Genomic DNA, 18,740 nt, shown 5'->3' on the forward strand with positions numbered 1-18,740 from the left:
AGGTTGCCTCCCTTTGTGACCTGTCCTAAGGAACCTGCTTTGGCAGAGGGGTTGGACTCGATGATCTCTGGAGGTCCCTTCCAACCCCTACGATTCTGTGAAATTCTGTGATAAATTGAGGGCGGGTTGGGGGGGATGTAGAGAAGATACCGTGTCCCTTTGATGCCTTTCCTGGGCTCGGGCTGTGTGTGAGGGGAGGATGTGGATAGTGGAATGGCACCAGGATATGTGAGGAGAGCCTGGGATGGGCTCTCTGCTGTTTTCTCCATTGAAAGCCATCATTTTGTCAGAGTTAAGAAAGGAGAAGGACAAATCCAGGAATTCATAGACTCTTGCACCTGTCTCTGCCAGTTTTACAGCGTTCAGTAGGGCAGAAGAGAGAGGTATATTTTATGGGACTCAAAGTACTCCAGACACGTTGAAAAATACCCCATTAAAATGCACTAACAACTTTTATTTAAAAAAAAAGAGGCCTTGGTGTACCAAAACTTGATGATTCACTGTTAAATGCAGCAGCTTCAATTCCCAAACCCGGCCACAGTGCCTGGAAGTGAATAGCAGAAGACTGAATTGCTGAAGAGTCTTCTATTCAAGGAGGCATTAGTAAGATAATGGTTCATCAAATGGGCTTGCTAAATGAGAATCGGGTCTTGAATCAGATATTTTACAAATGAGATTGGCTTTATAGTATAATTAAAAGGAGGGAAAAAGTAAGCAGTGAAGAAAAGTCTGCAGGCAGGACCATAGGGCTGCAAAAAGCCTTTAACAGAAGCAAATGTGTTTCAGGGTTACTCACAGGGGATAGATGTCAGATAAACCTCTCCCAGTTTCATCATCAGTGATTTCGGTGGTATTGCAGCAGAAGACTTATGCAGTGGGGCCATGGAGACAGAGTAAGAACTCAAGTTTGGGTCTCCATCCCATCCACTCCCATGTTACTCACCTGCTCTCCCATTCCCACAGAAGGGCTTCCCTGAGGCTCTGTGGGGTTGCAGCATGTGTTACCCTCCAAACACAGGGGTTGCATCCCGCTTGGTTCAGTGGAGCCGCCTTGATGCTGTCACACAATACCAACCCCATCTGCTCTGCTTATTCTGCACAGGTTTTGTCCAATATTTGGACATGCTGTACCGTGTGTTTTACTTTTAGCCTCCTCCTTTCTGCAGCAGATCCTATTATTCCAAAGCTCTTTTCCCTGTCATTTTTCAGTCACGGCTCCCTGTGACCCTCTCCTGCCCCTCCCTCACTGGGCTGTGATTTCCCCTCTTGCCTCCTCTTGCTCACACCACTGTAACACAGAGAACGTCTCTAGCCGCTGCTCAGTGCCGGTGTTTTCCTGCCGGGCATCTTGCAGGCACTTGGTGCAGGGAGGACATTTCCAGCCTGGTGAAGGCAGAGCTGAGCTGTTACTATCTGAAACCCTCTCCTCTCCCCCCATTTTCTCATTCATGTGCTGGCAGCTGAAATCCTGGAGATTTCCATCAGCAAAGCACTGGAGTAACCTTTCTCCTCGCAATGACTGTTCACCTCTTCCCTCTGCAAACTGATACCTAATCAACCCCAGATCTGTTTTACCTTTACTGAAAGGCAAAACACTCCCTCAGGAGGGTCCAGGCAGCGGCAGAACATATGGGGATGCCCGCCTGGATGGAAGCATCCGGGCGGGTACACACCCCTGACAAACAAACAAGCCTTCCCACCGTGTGTGATACCAACTGGGCATCCCAGTTGTCTGCAGTGGATATTGAAATGAGTTAAAACATGGCGGTTACATCCACCTTTTAACGGTGAGAAGAGCCGACTGCTGACGTGGCCTCGTGCGGATGCGGGTGATGCTGCGAGCCGGTGAAGCGAGAGAGCCGGCAGCGGTGGGGTATTGCCTCGCGCCGTGATGGATGTGGTGTCAGAGCTTCAGCTGCTCCTTTGACCTGGGCTTGAATGAGCACAGGACTGGTTTCCCCTCTCCTTTGTAGTATTTGAGGAATTTCCTTTCAGTAGGTAATTGCATTTGGTGGCAGAAGTAGAATTATTAGTGGAATAAAGCGTGTTCGCTTTGGCCGTGATGTGGAGCACTGCGACAGGACGCAGCCTTGGAGGAGAGGCTCAGCTGATTTACTCATCCTAGCTCCTGATTTGTTTGTGAGATTTTGTGGGATTCGGGATAGGAGCAATTTTAAAGTGTACTGCAACACTAACCTCCAAAAGCTTTCACAAATTCTTAGTGAGCACACCGAACCCCTGAATTTTCACTGTAAAATTTCACTGAGGAATTTACTTTTGCCCATGAGTTAAGCTTAGGATGTGCTCAGGACTATCAGGCATGGGTGAAGCCTCAAATAATTCATCAGCTTGGATTTATCTTGCTTGAATTTCTAGAGAAGCCTTTCCTCATCCTGGTAGTTAAAAGAAAATGGTGTGTTTACAGCCGAAGCAGTAATTTATGCGTCCCTACGTACACAGATATATAGGACAGGGCAAGATTGAGCTCCCCTCCCTCCACCAAACTGTCTGAGCGCCTCTCCGTGTTAATTAGTTTGGCAGATGTAACGTCCTTTGCGAAATTCCTGGTGTCCCTGGACCCCCTTCTATTTCATGGCTACCCCTGCCCGGCAGCGGGAGGGAAGTCGTGGCTGTAACCGTGTGGATGTTCTGCTCAGACAGACCCAGCATCCCAGGATGTGATCGCGCAAGGCTGCCGGGCGCTCGCCGGGTGCTCCGTGCGGCTGGTGCCTGTCAGCCCGCGAGTCGCAGGCGGTTCTCAGGGAGAACCTTTGCGCAGCCCCCCTCCCCCCAGAGGCATTCCCTCGCCCCTGCTAAGCCTCGCGTGAAAACGCAGCGCCGGGAACACCCGGCTCACGCGTGAGATGGGCAGGAGCTGATAATACCTCTCTCTGAGGCTTCTCTCCCCGCAGCTAGAAACTCCTCCTCGCCGTGCAGCCACCTACAGTGATAAATTGATGCTGCGGCAGAGGGGAGGGGAGGGGGGGGGGGTGGGGATCGTTCTCTGTCGTGGGTTTTTTTTTTTTGCAGTCTTAGCATAAAACGGTCAAATGATGTTCCACCGCAGAATTCAATTTCACAGTTCAGTTGGGTCCTTGATTACACTGCCAAATTCAGATTAATGTGCATTTAACTAACATGGATCAGGGACTCCTGGCCAGCAGCCAGCGGTAATAGTAGCAACCCTGAGCGGTGGTGGAGAGTTTGCTGCACTGTCCAACCCCCCCCGCCCGTGTGCCGCCGCTGCCGCTGAAATTGATTGATTAAATGAACTCGTTGCCATAATTATTTGTAATTGTGCTACATCGTGAGCCCGTGTCCAACCACCCCCCTGCCCCAGGGTGCTGCACGTGTCATCAGGAGTCACGCGTGTCGTGCTGTAAACGCGGAGGCACGTGGTTTGGTTTGGGGGATGGGGGGGGATTTTTGTCCTACAGCCTTTGTTGTCCTGGTTGGGTTGAGGTTTTTTTTAGTCTGGATAGAAGCAAACTATTTTGGTTATGATGATCAGAGGGCTGGAGCAGCTACGAGGAGAGGGAGCTGGGCTTGTTCAGCCTGGAGAAGAGAAGGCTGCGGGGGGGGACCTCATTGCAGCCTTCCAGTCCCTGAAGGGAGCAGAGAAACAGGAGGGGAATCAGCTTTTTAAAAGGGTACACAATGGCAGGACAAGGGGAAATGGATTGAAGCTGAAGGAATGAAGGTTTAAATTGGATATTAGGGCAAAGTTCTTTACAGAGAGAGTGGTGAGGTGCTGGAACAGGCTGCCCAGAGAGGTGGTGGATGCCCCATCCCTGGAGGTGTTCAAGGCCAGGTTGGATGGGGCCCTGGGCAACCTTGTGTAGATCCAGGCCTGGAGGTCAGTGGCCCTGCCTGTGGCAGGGGGGTTGGAACTCTGTGATACTTGGGGTCCCTTCCAACCCAGGCCATTCTGTGATTCTATGATTCTATGATTTTGTTTGTGAATGCAAAGTATTTAACCTGCTTGTGGTGCAAGAAGCTTAGAAAAAGCTTGGGAAACAGAAAGAAAGGAAGAAAGGATCCAGCAAATGAACACGGCCTCCCATTGGGATAATTTCCTCCACAATTGTCTCTGGTTTCAGATGAAAATTAGTGGTTTTGTGACACTGCAGTTAAGTAGCATGTCACTCTGGAAAACCATTTAAGAAACGGTAAATTGAATTAGGCTCCTGGCCGTGCTCACGCCTGCAGTCACTCGGGCAGCGGCCCGGAGCCGGGCGAGGCAGGAGGTAATGGGAATCTCACAGGGATCTTGCCACCTCTGCAAGAAGAGGTTGGGTCATTCTGTGAAAGGCTGGAGAAGGACATAGGGAAGGATGGGGGGCTAAGAATCAAACCCCAGAACCTGGCATTTGCAGAGAGTGAAACAAACTCTGCAGACAACACAGCCCCGGAGAGCTGCAGGTTACCAAAGGGACCAGCTCCTGGAGGGAATGGCCCAGAGAGCCTGCAAGGCTGGCCATGCTCACGTATCTGCAGATACAGGGCAGATGCTCTTCTCAGAGTGCTGTTTTCTTGAAACAAAGGCCATTGTGTCTACAAGCAGGTACCTGGGCAGAAAACTGGGCCTGAGATGCATGGGAGATCTCGTCATCTTCCCTGGCCTCATTTTATTGCTGTTGGGAGCACAGCAGCCCAACAGCCTAAAAAATCTCTTTTCAGTGACAGGGCAGCGGTGTTAGGTGGAGAAGAACAGGTACAGAGGGAGCACGTTGCGTTGTCGGCTGCTGAGGGCCTCAGGGGGTGCCAAAAATGAACTGAGTGGATGGACAGCAAGAAGGCTGTTCAGTCCCGTGTGCGCCCGCGTTCACCCCTCTGCTCTTGCATTGCAGGTGGATTATGATCGAGCGCAGCTGGTTGTTAGCCCACCGCTCTCTGGGTCCGACACCTACCCCCGGGGCCCCGTAAAGCTACCTCAAAGTCAGAGCAAAGTCAGCTATTCAAGCAGCAGCTACCAGTACCCTCTGGTCTACCACAAAGCGTCCCACTACCACCAGCCATCTCTCCAGCCCAGCTCTCCCTATATTTCCACCGCCTCCTACCCCAGCTCGCCAAGCATCACGTCAAGTGCTTATCCTCCCCCCAGCTGGGGATCCTCCTCAGACCAGCAGCCTTCCAGGGTGTCCCACGAACAGTTCAGAGCTGCCCTGCAGCTTGTGGTCAGCCCCGGAGACCCCCGGGAGTACTTGGACAACTTCATCAAGATCGGGGAAGGCTCCACGGGGATTGTCTGCATCGCCACTGAGAAGCACACAGGCAAGCAGGTTGCCGTGAAGAAGATGGATCTCAGGAAGCAGCAGCGAAGGGAGCTGCTCTTCAATGAGGTATGTTGCTTTTGCCTGGTGGGATGGGTTTTGCAGGCAGTAGGCCCGACAGGAGACGTGGGCCAAATGGCAGCCTCAGGAGCCAAATGACTCTCCTTCTAAAAGAGGTGGCTAGTCCCACACACATCTATGCCCGATAAGTAGCGTACAACCAGACCAGTTCCAAACGAGCTACATCTCCTCCTGCCTTTAAACCTGTGGTGTGGTGGGAAGTCACAGTAAGCAGCTGAGATACCTGTCAGCTGGTCTGTGCAGCCTGTCAGGTGCACAGGTGTAGCCTGGCTGCCTTCTCCTGTCAGTTTGCTGGTGTAATTGATTCTTCCGAGATGGAGGATCCAAACCCAGTCAGACTATGTGAGAAGCATGTGCACTGGATTCTGGCATACACCTCTTTTGTTTCCTCCCTCCTTCCTCTCCTGACCATTAGCTTTCTGAATGGTTACTGAGAAAATTGCTGACAGTCCCTTATTTCAGAGAACCATCCATGTTCGTGCTCACCTCTCCTTTCCTGAGTGGTTGCACAGAATCACAGAATCACAGAACTGTAGGGGTTGGAAGGGACCTCCGGAGATCATCGGGTCCAACCCCCCTGCCAAAGCAGCTCCCTAGGACAGGTCGCACTGGTTGGCGTCCAGACAGGTCTTAAATATCTCCAGAGAAGGAGATTCCACACCCCCCTGGGCAGCCTGTCCCAGGGCTCTGTCACCCTCACTGCGAAAAAGTTGTGCATGTATGTGTGGAATCATAGACTGGTCTGGGTTGGAAGGGACCCCAGGGATCAGAGAGTTCCATAGGCAGGGCCACCAACCTCCAGGCATGATCTAGACAAGGTTGCCCAGGGCCCCCTTGAACACTTCCAGGGACGAGGCATCCACCACCTCTCTGGGCAGCCCGTTCCATCCCCTCACTACTCTCTGTAAAGAACTTTCCCCTAATATCTAATCTAACCCTTCCCTCCTTCAGCTTCACTCCATCCCTCTTATCCTGCCATTATCTCCCCTGCCAGCTCAGAGCCCACAGCTGCTTATGGAAGATGGTTTAAGTTCAAATTTAAGAGCACTGGGTTTCATTTGCCTTTATTTTTTACCCCACTTTGATGCCCAGACTTCCGTCTGCAGTTCCGTTTCTCCTGTTTCTCTTCCCTGTTCTCTTAAAGAAGTTAGTGATGCATGTTGGCTGCTTCCTTTTCAAGCTCACTTGTGAATATGCTGATGAACAGCAAAAGCACCACGTGTCCCTGGGGAAGCCTCTTGTGTACATTAACCCCTCAATGCAATCCTTTGTTTCCTGTATTTTAACGCTCAGAGGGTCTTCCCTCAGCACATACCGGACTGGTTTCTTTAACACCTTTAAAAAACTGACTTTTTAGAGATTAAAATGCTCGTTTTTGAACAAGCTTCACAAGGTTCTCCTTTGGCTGTTTTGGCTTTGCTTTGCCTCTGCTGGAAGGCTGTGCTGAATTGTGTTGTGGCAGCTCTAACAGAGCGTCTCTTGAATGGGAACATCTTGAAGCGGGTCCCACACACTGCGCAGGACCAAGCTGCTTCCCTGACACGCTCCAGTCACTCGTGTCCTGTGAAAATTCCTTCTCAGCAGTGCTGGAATTCCTCTGGCTACACACAGACAATGAAGCCTTCCCTTGCTGTTGCTGGCCGTGCTGGTTTCCGTTCTCATGTTTCTTGTCTGATGTTCTTTCCTTTCTTCTCCCTCAATACCATGTGGACGTGGTCACTGCCTTGGCTGGACTACCCTTACTGCGGTCCCAATTCTCTATGGTCCCTTTTACATGTGGGATTTGAGTCACCTCACGAGCATCCCTTGTGAACCAACAGTGTGCCCAGGTGGCCAGGAAGGCCAACGTCATCCTGTCTTGTATCAGACAGTGTGGCCAGCAGGTCTGGGGAGGTGACTGTGCCCCTGTACTCAGCATTGGTGAGGCTGCACCTTGAGTGCTGGGTCCAGTTCTGGGCTCCTTACTACAAGAAGGACATTGAGGTCCTCAAGCATGTCCAGAGAAGGGCAACCAGTCTGGGGAAGGGGCTGGAGGGCAAATCGTATGAGGAACAGCTGAGGGAGCTGGGAGTGTTTGGCCTGGAGAAGAGGAGGCTGAGTGGAGACCTTATCACCACCTACAACTGCCTGACAGGAGGTTGTAGAGAGGTGGGCGATGGTCTCTTCAGCCAGGTGACAGGAGATAGGACAAGGGGAAATGGCACTAAGCTGCACCAGGACAGGGTCAGATTAGATGTTAGGAAAAAATTCTTCCCTGAAAGAGTTGTGGGGATGTAGAACAGGCTGCCCAGGGAGGGGGTTGAGTCACCATCCCTGGGTGTGTTTAACAGACGGGTTGATGAGGTACTCAGGGATATGGTTTAGTATAGGACAGGAACGGTTGGATTTGATGGTCTTTTCCAGCCTTGTGATTCTGTGATTCCATATTCCCAGCTTTCCTTTGACACTCTGTGCAAAGCTCTGTTTGCTGCATGGTGAGGAAGACTCTGATGGGTTGAACTATTGATCGGGTCAAAAGAAACCAACCTCTGTGGTACTGACAGCAACCAGCTGTCAAAAAGCAATGAACTAAAGGGCCCTGCTCCTGCAGTCTGAGCAAAACCCCAATTACCTACTGCTTATAAGTGAGCAACTAAAGATTCTCCCTTCTTCTTAATGCAATTACAGTGACTGTTATTTTTATGTAAATATATTGATTTTTGTTTATGCCTTGGCACAAGGATTGGGGAGGAGGTGATTCCCAGCAGAACCTCTGCTAAGCACGGGAAGGAAACTACACTGGAGAAGAAGGTCAGAGCACGTGTCAGCAGATGCTCGTAGCAATTCACAGAGTGCCTTTTCCTTCCTCACAGGTTGTAATCATGAGAGATTACCACCATGAGAACGTGGTTGACATGTACAACAGTTACCTTGTCGGCGATGAGCTGTGGGTTGTGATGGAGTTTCTGGAGGGCGGCGCTTTGACAGACATAGTGACTCACACGAGGTGGGTCGGGTGTGCGGCAGCGTAAATCCCACGGCAGGAGGGAGGGAGGGAGGGAGGGAGGGAGGGAGGGAGGGAGGGAGGGAGGGAGGGAGGGAGGGAGGGAGGGAGGGAGGGAGGGAGGGAGGGAGGGAGGGAGGGAGGGAAGGAAAGGAGGGAGTTGCTGCAGCTTTCCTTCATGGATGCCTCTGGAGCGAGCCCTCGGGATCTCACCTCGTGCTGAGGAAGCTGGGTACCTCCCAGTACATATATAACATACATGTATATTTTTATATAGGTATTTATTGCTGTATGTTTGTGTATCCATACAAAATACATACATACAGGCATAAGAATCCATACATACAGTGTGCGCCCGTGAAAAATAATGTATGCATAAGGTAGGTGCTCACTTTGCCAGCCCAAATAAGCCACTGCAGGTGAGTTCCTGCCAGTATGGATATTTTCTTTTAAATAGAAGGGAAAGGGCCTATCTGGCAGGTCTTGCTGGCAGACAGGGGTTCACCAGTGCTTTAGGGAATTCAGCAGTGACACGACTTCTACCCGGTAACATGGGTTGTAAGGGTGATGTCTCTGCGTGCTCATACCCCACGGAACCGTGCTGTCAGAAACCTTAACTGCAAAGCCAGCCAAAGATGTATGTGTGGGAAACATACTCTTATATCAGAATATTTGTGCTGAGGGTAGAGCTGGCTCCTGTGTTTCCTGTGCCCCTGAACAAGGCTGATCCCCAGCACATGAGCTGTCGTGTGCAGAACCGCTCTGCCTCTTCTGAGTGGACGCATGAGGCTTTTTTACAGCCCTCTTACACATCTGCTCTTTGTTCATCTTTTCCTGAGAAACAGGATAAAATGAGATGGGGAAGAGGAAATCTCTTGAATTAGGGAAAATAAAATAAAATAAATCCCACACCATTCCAGTGGGGGTGCACAAGAAGGAAAGCAAATTAGAAAAGTTATCATCTCTTGTAGTTTAATGATGCCTTTAGGTCCCACCAAAAGCAGAGTCATAACATGGGTATTTTGGTTTCTTAGTGTTGCCTTAGCTGATGTGCTGAGATAAATCACAATATCCAGAACCAGAAAAGCTCTATCTCAGACGTTTCTGACAGGACTTTACAGATGCTCCCAGGACTTCTTAAAACCTGTCATCTTTTTTTAAAAAAAAATAAACCTCAAAATAGTCTTTCCTTAATCTTCTAAGTGTTGGGATTTTTTTTGCATTGCATGACCTTCCCTCAAAGATTTTGCCAGAATACTGCAAACAGCACACAGAGTTACAGTGGGAATCTCCAGGGGTACTTTTCTGCTTGCCTAATAGAGATGCTGGGGTCATCCAGCAACGGGGCAGCAGGGTCAGGGTATGCCACCCATCCCAGCTTTGCTGTCGCAGGGTGGCTGAAGGCTTCTCCCAGGATGGGTGTTGGTGCATGCACACAAGTGAAGACTCCAGCTGTTTCTTTTTCTGCTGCAATCCCCTGAATGTCTTTTGGAGAAGGCCTAAAAGCACAGGAAGTGCTCTTGATGAGAATTGTCTTCACAATTAAGGGTGTTTTTTTCTCCTATTTATTCCTTGCCTGTTTCCATCCCAGGAGCGATTTTCCCTCCTTGCCAAGCAGTACATTTACTGTAGATGAGGGGTTCCCAGTATTTCCCTGGGGGAAACGGCTCACCATGACACACCACATCATGTAGTGCACTCTGCTGAAGGGAGACTTACCCAGACCTGGTTGCAGAGTTGGCCCTCACCCTTGCAGAGTTGGCTCTCAGCCCTCATCCCCCTTTTTTGACAGACAAATGACCAAAGAGTCACCTCACCGAGCCATTGCCGAAAAGATCTCCTGGCCACCTGTATCCTGCTGGGAAGGGGTACTCATGCCTCTCCACCCCAGCTCCCCTTTCCTGCTGCCCCCGTTAATCCTTAGCTCATTTTTTCCACTTTGCTGTTTCAGGATGAACGAGGAGCAGATCGCGACCGTCTGCCTGTCCGTCCTGAGAGCCCTGTCCTACCTGCACAACCAAGGCGTCATCCACCGCGACATCAAAAGCGACTCCATCCTTCTCACAAGCGATGGGAGGGTGAGCACCCAACATTTCCCCTCCCAGTTTGTGGGGTGGGCTTGAAAACAGCTATGCACGATCAGAGTGAAACCAAGGGGTAGGACCTGTGAGTAACTTGCTAGAGAGCTGAATCAAAAAACCACAGGCCAGACCTGGCCGGTGAGGGACATTTGCGCTGCATGCTGAGTCCCCAGGGGGAAATCAGAGCTATCAAAAGGGAGTGGAAGAAGAAACTATGGCACATGGTTGAGTGGGGACCTCCTTTTTGGCTGCACTACTCTTACTCTGATGCCTCTCAAAAATATTTTCCACTTACTACATTTAGTTATCCTTTAGTCTGTGGGCTTTTGCGCATTTGTTTTCTTTCCCCAAGCTAGTTGAGAGGCTAACATCAATCTGTATGAGTAGCAAATACTCCGTGGTACTGCTGAAACCCTCCCCTGAAGGTCAGAGCAGCTTTTACTGTTGGTACACTTACAGGATGTTTCCTGATACCTGTCCCATCCTTCCACTGATTAGGAGTCTGGCTAAACTTGGTGCACCTGAAGGATTAGGTGGAGGGAAACCAGTTGCTCCAAAGATTCTAAACCTTCTTGAGTTAGGTGCTAGTTTGGGTCTCACCTTGTGACCCCATTGGCACAGTCGGAGTAGAAGCACTCATGGCCCCACGAGCAGCTCCAAGGGCTGCTCTGCAGGTGCTACACACCCGTCTAAAGCAAGACTCAGGGGTTGGTTGGGCTGAGCTCAGGGTCACCTGGTCACTCTGAAGCCAAACCTAGGTCTTCTCCTTCAGGAGGTGAAACTCTCAGCTTCCCAGGCCTGGCATGATCCCCTCATCAAAGCCTCCTCTTTCTAACTCGATTCCCACCTCAGCAAGGGAGAGGAGGGACTTTGGCCCTGCAGCGGTCACAGGCTGCTCCTGTTGTTAATCCCGTCGGGGGAAGAAAATTCCACGTGTGTGGGAGTCTCTGAGTTGTGATTTCAATCCATGTTGCCGAAATAGCATCTGATCCACTCTCAGGATCTGCATACAGTGCCTCATTATACTCATTACTCCAGCACTTATTATCTGCATTGCAGATTTCTTCATGGCTGTGTTGTGCAATTATCTTTTTTTAGAAAATTGTCTTCTTTTTTGTACTCGAATGAGCAATAGATATGCAAAACCTCTTGTACTCCTACAAAAGAAGATTGGGCTCTGCTTCCAAAATATGCATTATTTCTTCCATTCTTCATCCTGTAAACTGGAAAATACATTTAGTGCAGAGAACTTGGCTATTACTGGCTTTGTTTTAGAAATACCAACAATCATTTCTTAATTCTGTTAAAAATAATACCCTCAGCTTCAAAAAACCAGGAATGTCTGTACTGAATCCAAAAGAAAACAAATCAGTGCTGATAATAAAGTACTGATCTGCACGCTTCCCACTCCAGTTGTCCTGGGGCTGTTTGGGCTCACCTCCTGTCCTCAGTAAGGGATCAGATATGCAGCTTGTGGACCTCGGCCATGGGTCAGTGTTGCAGTGGGTAGCTGGGCGTTAAGGGGGGGGGGTTAGGCCAGTGTCCAGGAAAACTCATAGGGTAGCTCCTGAGCCTCCAAATAAATACTTGGGGTGGGATGGAGAACAGCTTTAAGTAACTAGCTGTTTCTGGAAGGGGTGATACCACCGCCACTCAGACCAGCTTGTTTTGGTTGGGGGATGGAGGAGTTTTCACCTTGGCATTGTAAAGCAAGAAGGAGGGGGAGGCGCTAATTTTCCATAATTTTTCTTGTTAAAAAAAAACCCCAAACCTGGCATTAAAGTCTGAGCAGGCACATGATGCAGTGAGAGCTGCTCTCCGGAGTGCTTGTGTATCCCGTTAGTTCTATTTCAGGTCACTGCCACAGCTGCTCAAGGACAGCACCACAGTACTGCCTTTGATTCCTGAGTTCCCAAGCAAACGGAGCTTTTGCTCTACAGTCATTTCGGAAGAGTCTTGTACCCGTCCCTGCCTTCCCCAGATGAGCTCCCCTTCTGCACAGATTCTTCACTGATGGTCCACAGTGTGAGGTCTTTAAAAATGTTTGGCAGGGGTCTTGCTCTCTGTGAGTGCCAGGACACTCTGCGGTAAAACGGGGTGAATGCCACTTGTTCCACCTGTTTTCTGGCAAACTCCATCGTGTACGTGGTACAAATCATAGGAGTGGCATGTAGCACTTGAAACATGTACATTGCTGAGTGCCAGTTTACATACATGGACCACAGACACGGGGTTAAACATGTGCTACAGCAGATCCATGATAAACCACCATCACTTCAGGATATTTTTGCTTTCCTTGTCTCTTTTAACTGTTGCGTGGTGTGTATCACCTCTGCCGCTTCTGCTGGCGGAGGGGCAGTGAGCCATGGGGGCGATCTTGACACCTCACCTACATCTTTCCCTCACCGTCCTTTTACTGAGCTGCCGAATTGCCACCTCCAGCCCTGCTTCTGAAACTGTGTTGCTCTCATGTCCCCAGGTAACATTGCAGCTCCATCCCTGTGCCCCAGCTGCAACATCCCGGAGGCACCCGTGTCTTGGAAGGATTTGCCTTGTCATTCAAGAGGATATATATATATATATATTTAATCTTTTTCTTTGTTTTCCAGATCAAATTGTCTGACTTTGGGTTCTGCGCCCAAGTGTCAAAGGAGGTTCCCAGGAGGAAGTCACTGGTTGGGACGCCGTACTGGATGGCTCCGGAGGTGATATCCCGCCTGCCCTACGGCACCGAGGTGAGTGCGGCGGGGCACCTCACACCCACACGGACCCAGAGGGGCTCCTTCCCTCTGCGTGGTGCCTTGGTCACCCCACAGAGCCCCATGAGAAGTGTACAGCTCAAACCTATTTACACAGACACACTCAACAGCCGCAGTGATGTTTGTCCCAGAGCGCTACACCATGCCTTGATTTAAAGCTTTCCCCAAGAAGCATGGTTAAAGAACAACCAAGCACTGCAGTGCCTTTACATATCTTAGCCTAGGGTGCTGTACAAAAGGAAACAGGAATCGTTTCTGCATCGTGAAAGGCCCTTTGATGACCTTTACATCAAGCCTGAAGGCTGGAGCTGCAGTTACACCTGCATATGCCAGACCAGCAGCCAAGTCGCACGCCCGTACAGCACAGCCAGGTCCCATCAGTATTTTCACAGACCTGGAAGCAGAGATCCACTCTGCTTTCACCCAGCTAAAGCCTGAGCAAACCTTCCTCCAGAAGAGCCCAGCGAAGGCGCCGGCATGGCCATGTGAGTTCCCTGGCATAGGAGCCAGCTGGCTGGGCTGGGTTACCACCCTCTGTGTCTGCAGCCACTCCTTCCTTGCATTCGGGCTCTCATTAGTTGGGGGCTAAGTGGGGGGGGGGGGGGGGGGAGGGGGGAACACACAGACTATTTTAAGCACTGCCAAATGGTCCGAGAAAGGCAATTCACGTGGTTTTCCTGGAGCCCTTCAGAGGAGACCAGAGCGAGTCTGTAGGTGAAGGCCCAGCTGCAGTGCTGTTCCCAGTCCCTTGGGAGGCTCTGAGTCACGGCACTTCTGCGCTGCCAGCCTGGGAAGAGCAATCCCCGCTCCCGCGCTCAGCCGTGACAGTGACTCACGCCTCCGCAGAGATGCGGCTGCTGCTTTTCTCCTCTACGTGGTGCGGGGAGTCATCTTCTGCCTGATAGTGCCTATAGTAACAGCTGCAGGGAGCAAACCTGCAAGCCAGAGACGGACACAATTATATATATATATATATATATATATATGCATATATTTTTTTTTCACAAACATATGTCTGTATATATATATTTACACACATGTATGCATACATATCATACATATCATCCATCTCTCTGAATAACACAGAGGAGGGGAAATGAGCTGAGGCCAAAGCCAGGCTATGTTCTGTCGCCATACAGTGCAGCAGGGACTTGCCTGGTGCAGGGAGAGCGCCTGCCCAAGCGCGAACAGCGCAGGCACCAGCATTCACCCAGGACATGCAGCATTGTAGGAGACATCTCAGGGATAATAACAGTGGCTATTATTAGCCCGTTAATGACACTGAAGGGATTATAAAGTGGCTGGACTTAACGGCTACATTAGGTTTCCCCACCAGAAGGGAAAGGGAAACAAAATTAAAAAAAGAGGATTTAAGCTGAAGGATAGGGTTGGCAGAAGAGCAAAAGCAGCATTAACTGGCCCTGGCTGTGTTGGGAGTGGCACATGATGGGAACTACAGTTATCGGAGGATTTGGGCTCTGGAGCAGAATCACTTCCCAAAGACCTGTAGAGTGCAGTACTCCGGCTATGGGCCGAGGTGTCATGTGTGCTTGCATTTGTCTTGGAGGTCTCAAGTGGAGTTCCTGTAGTCTTTAGATTTCAGGGGCAAGAGAGTAACTGGGCTCACAGCTGCTGAAGTGTACACTGTGCCTCCGCAGCCGTGCAGAGGCAGCCTGGGGTGGTTATTCGGTGGGTGCAAAGCAGTGCAGCTGCAGTGCAGGAGGGCGCAGCCAGCCTCTCAAACGAGTGTGCCTCAGCACCAGACACCACCTAAACCTGGCCCAGACACAGGTTTATAATCATTTCCAGTTTTATTTCTTCAGTGCACTTACTGCTCAGAATTAAAAACTGTTGGCTGGCTAAAAGTGGCGGATGTGTGGTGATGGCTCACCAGACCGTTGGCACAGCCAGTGGGTACAGCAGCATGAGCCAGCCCCAGTGTTTGCATGAACCCATGTGTTGAGCTTGGTACCCCCCTCCATGCATTCCAGAGGTGTTTACAAAGGGATGGTGTGTTGCAGGTGGATATCTGGTCCCTGGGCATCATGGTGATAGAGATGATAGACGGTGAACCTCCCTACTTCAACGAGCCGCCGCTGCAGGCCATGCGCCGGATCCGGGATAACTTACCGCCTCGCGTGAAGGACATGCACAAGGTCAGACCTTCTGTAGGTGATGAGGGTGTTGTACACAGATGTTTAATAAACCCGTGGCCATACACTTCCATGCTCACAGGATAAATTGCATCTTTAAGGCCCCACCTTGAGCAGCACGTCCTGCACAGGACCCATGGGGAGGGCAGGAGGCCACAGCCATTGGGAAACCAGTCCTGGCTTTGGTTTTGCAGTGAGTGATGGAGAAGGGAACTGGGCAGAGCCTTGTGCTCCCTGCACTTCCTGGCCTGCTTGAGGACACAAGCAAGCGGCCATGCCTATGTTCCTGCTTTTCTCCCCTACCACATGCAGAGCTACACACAGTCTGTGCCCACTGAGAGCCAAATAGTTTCAGGATTAAGGGCACATAGAAGGCACTCAGCCCTTCAGCTCCATACCTCTGTAGCTGTAGGTATCAAGCGCATCCTTGATCTTCCCAGGAAAAGCAGTGTGTGCAGACCCAGCATAGGCTGGAAGCAGGTGTCTTGGTTTGTCCCTAACACCAGTGCGATGTTTCAGGTCTCCTCGGTCCTCAGGGGCTTCTTGGACTCGATGCTGGTGCGGGAGCCCTCGCAGAGAGCCACGGCACAGGAACTCTTGAGACACCCATTTCTCAAACTGGCTGGGCCCCCTTCCTGCATCGTGCCCCTCATGAGGCAGCACAGGCACCGCTGAAGCCGGCGACTTTTCGGGAGGAGGTTGGTGCAGAGACTGGATAACGGCCACACAGGAATCCCAGCGGTTGTGAGGGAACCGTGGGCAGAGACGAGCAAAACCTTGTGGAGGAAAACCAGCCCCTGCAGAGATCACGGGGTACACAAAAACCCAAGGAGCTGCTCTCTGGGGTTGAGAGGGACAGGGGAGCCATCCCGACCACCAGCCATGTGGCTGCGTTCCACTGTGGACCCATCGCTCCCCAGCGCTGTTGTCTTCTCGGCCATTCAGGCAGAAGGTTGGAGAGATAATGAGCAGAGGACAGCACAACCCAAGTGAACGCCGGACTACAGCACTTCTATTTCAGAAGAACACTTTTCTGACACAAAAATAAAAGAAAAAAGCACTTTTTATCTCAGCCAGAGCAGCGCAATGTATTTTGCAACGAGTTTGTAATTCCCTGTACATAGGTTTTGATAATTTGCAGTACTTCGTCACGTAACCGTTGTCTTAGTTGAAGTAAGAAGTGTAACTTAGCAAGAGTTTGAGCAGATGAAGTTTCCTACTTTTTTAACCCTTTTGAAAACAAACAAACAAACAAAACCCCAAACCCAACCTTTTAGGAAGTTAGGTTTTTCCAGATTTTTCCATTGGGGTGAGGAGAGCGCTCGTTCCGCCGTCGCGGTGGCCTGAAGAGCCAATGGTACCTGATGGCTGTGGGAGCATCGGCGGTCTGCCTTAGGGTGCTCATTCTCTCAGTGCTCCCAGCAGAGCTGCTGCTGAATGTTAGTGGGTGTCAGGGTCTCTCCCTCCCCGTTTCCCCAGAGGTGGGAAGCGAACGCATCAGGCGTACCTTTGCTCCAGGGGCATCTTCTCAAGGTGGTGGTGGTCCCTGTGCTTCCCACCACCACAGGGCAATCTCTGTTATTTCTCTCATGCTCTGGAAGCAGGAAGAGATGGTGGGGACTCTGTCCGCCTGCCCATTGGGGTCTCCTCCTCCAGAGCTCAAACAGACCGTTGTGATGCATTACGAGACGTTTGCCATATAGAAGAAGTCGTGCTGCTGTCTAGACCTTTTTGAATGTTGCAACAGTTGACTACTACGGTACAATTTTGTGTTACTTGTTGGATGACTTTGCATGTTAACTGTAGGCCTAAATAGATTTGCCTTTAAAATTTTTAGAAGTGCTTCATAATGATTTCAATGAGAAATTAATTTTATTTATTATTAGTTCTTTTTAATTATGTATAGTATGAAAGCCATGTTTTTCAAGGGGTTTTTTGGGTTATTGGTTTTTTTTTTTCCTTACTGACCTCATTTTACAGTCTCACTAAGAAACACAGAGCAAATTTTGTGAAAACAGTTTCTTTCTTACTATGGAATTTCCTAGTGACTAAATTAATTGTTATTTATTGTAATAAATTATAACCAAACATCTAAACCTGGCAGGAGGTGGTTCTTAAAGCTCTTCCTCCAGGACAAAAGAGTTGCCAATAGTTCCTTCAGTTAAATTTAAAGACTATTTGAAGGGAGAGAAAGAACTAAAAAAGAGCAAAAGAGGAGATAAGTTTGAACAAACGTTCTTACTTCTGTGTGTCTTACTCCCTGCTCCTTTCTCTTCTTAACCCTGTTTGCACATTTTTACAAAAGATGCTGAAGAAAGTGGCTCCCACCTCCCCGCTGCCAACACGCGCCCGGTACCCACCCGCAGGCACCTGGCAGAGCAGCGCCCATGGCGGTCTGCGGCAGGTCTGTTGGGTGGTCGTGACAACTCAGGAAACTAAAAAGGCTGCACTGGTTAAAAACACAAGGCAATGACACCCAGGGGAAACTGGAACAGTAGCCAGAACAACTAAACTTTTTTAACCACCTTTGAATAAAAAACAAGGGGTCGGTTTTTTGGGGGGTGGGGGGGTTGTTCATCACTATTCAGCACATTTTAGGCTGTGCAAGTGAAGAATTTTCTGCAACTTTTCTTATCATTAGATACTTTAACCAGTATTCATCGAGTTTACTGAACGTTTTGTTGATTTCAGAGGAGGGGTTTTTTGGTGACCGCCAGCTGCTGGCGAGGCAAATGCACATGCAAGTTAAATAAATTCATTAATGAATGCTTTCGTTCTCAGCGTGGTTTCATCCCCCACCCCATGCCTTGTTTCTGTTTTTCTTTATTTTACTTAGGCACCCTGTACAGGACTAAGCAGGGACCAAAAACCCCAAGTGTTCCTTGGGCTCCTAGTCTATCACATGAGCGATCGATTCAGCGAGATACTTGCACACACACACCTCTATACATAAATACATACGTGGTGATGTTTACAGTGTCAGTGGCTGTGACAGCGTTGGAAGGCAGCAGTTCAGCCCTGCTCCCCTGGGCCTCGTCACAGCCACAACCTGCCTCCTGGGTGGGGATGCACTCATGGGGTTTGAGCTCTCTATATAAACATTAATAAAGTCACCCCTCAGTCTCCTCCAAGCTAAAGAGGCCTAGGTCTTTCAGCCTGGCCTCATAAGGAAGGTGTTCCACTCCCTTAATTGTCTTGTTGGCCCTGTGCTGGACTCTTTCAAGGAATTCATCTGTCCTGTGCCAGCTTCCCCCTCTTGCACAGACTGAAACTCCCACAGCAGAATCATTGGTATGGCTTGTCAGGCTGAAGCAGATGATGGACCCATGTCAACCCACAGTACCGTGAGTTAGCCATTCTGAGAGTCCCCATTATCCCCCCGCCTGCCCCCCCCCCAAAAACCACACACA

The 18,740-nt window shown here is 50.0% G+C and overlaps 1 protein-coding gene across 1 annotated transcript in view; it reads left to right on the top strand.

The window, feature by feature from the left end:
* PAK5 (p21 (RAC1) activated kinase 5) overlaps positions 1-16,005 on the top strand; it is a gene marked incomplete at both ends in the record, with an annotated part of 40,481 nt that extends 24,476 nt beyond the window's left edge. The window contains 6 exons of the mRNA XM_084261914.1: positions 4,851-5,342; positions 8,207-8,340; positions 10,289-10,415; positions 13,028-13,153; positions 15,199-15,333; positions 15,850-16,005. Coding sequence (XP_084118040.1) covers positions 4,851-5,342; positions 8,207-8,340; positions 10,289-10,415; positions 13,028-13,153; positions 15,199-15,333; positions 15,850-16,005 — 1,170 coding nt within the window. The remainder of the gene's footprint in view (positions 1-4,850; positions 5,343-8,206; positions 8,341-10,288; positions 10,416-13,027; positions 13,154-15,198; positions 15,334-15,849) is intronic.
* Between the last annotated feature and the right edge of the window lie 2,735 nt (positions 16,006-18,740).

This window comes from Gallinula chloropus (genome assembly GCF_964237585.1).
Source record: "Gallinula chloropus genome assembly, chromosome: 3".
NCBI classification, from domain to species: domain Eukaryota; kingdom Metazoa; phylum Chordata; class Aves; order Gruiformes; family Rallidae; genus Gallinula; species Gallinula chloropus.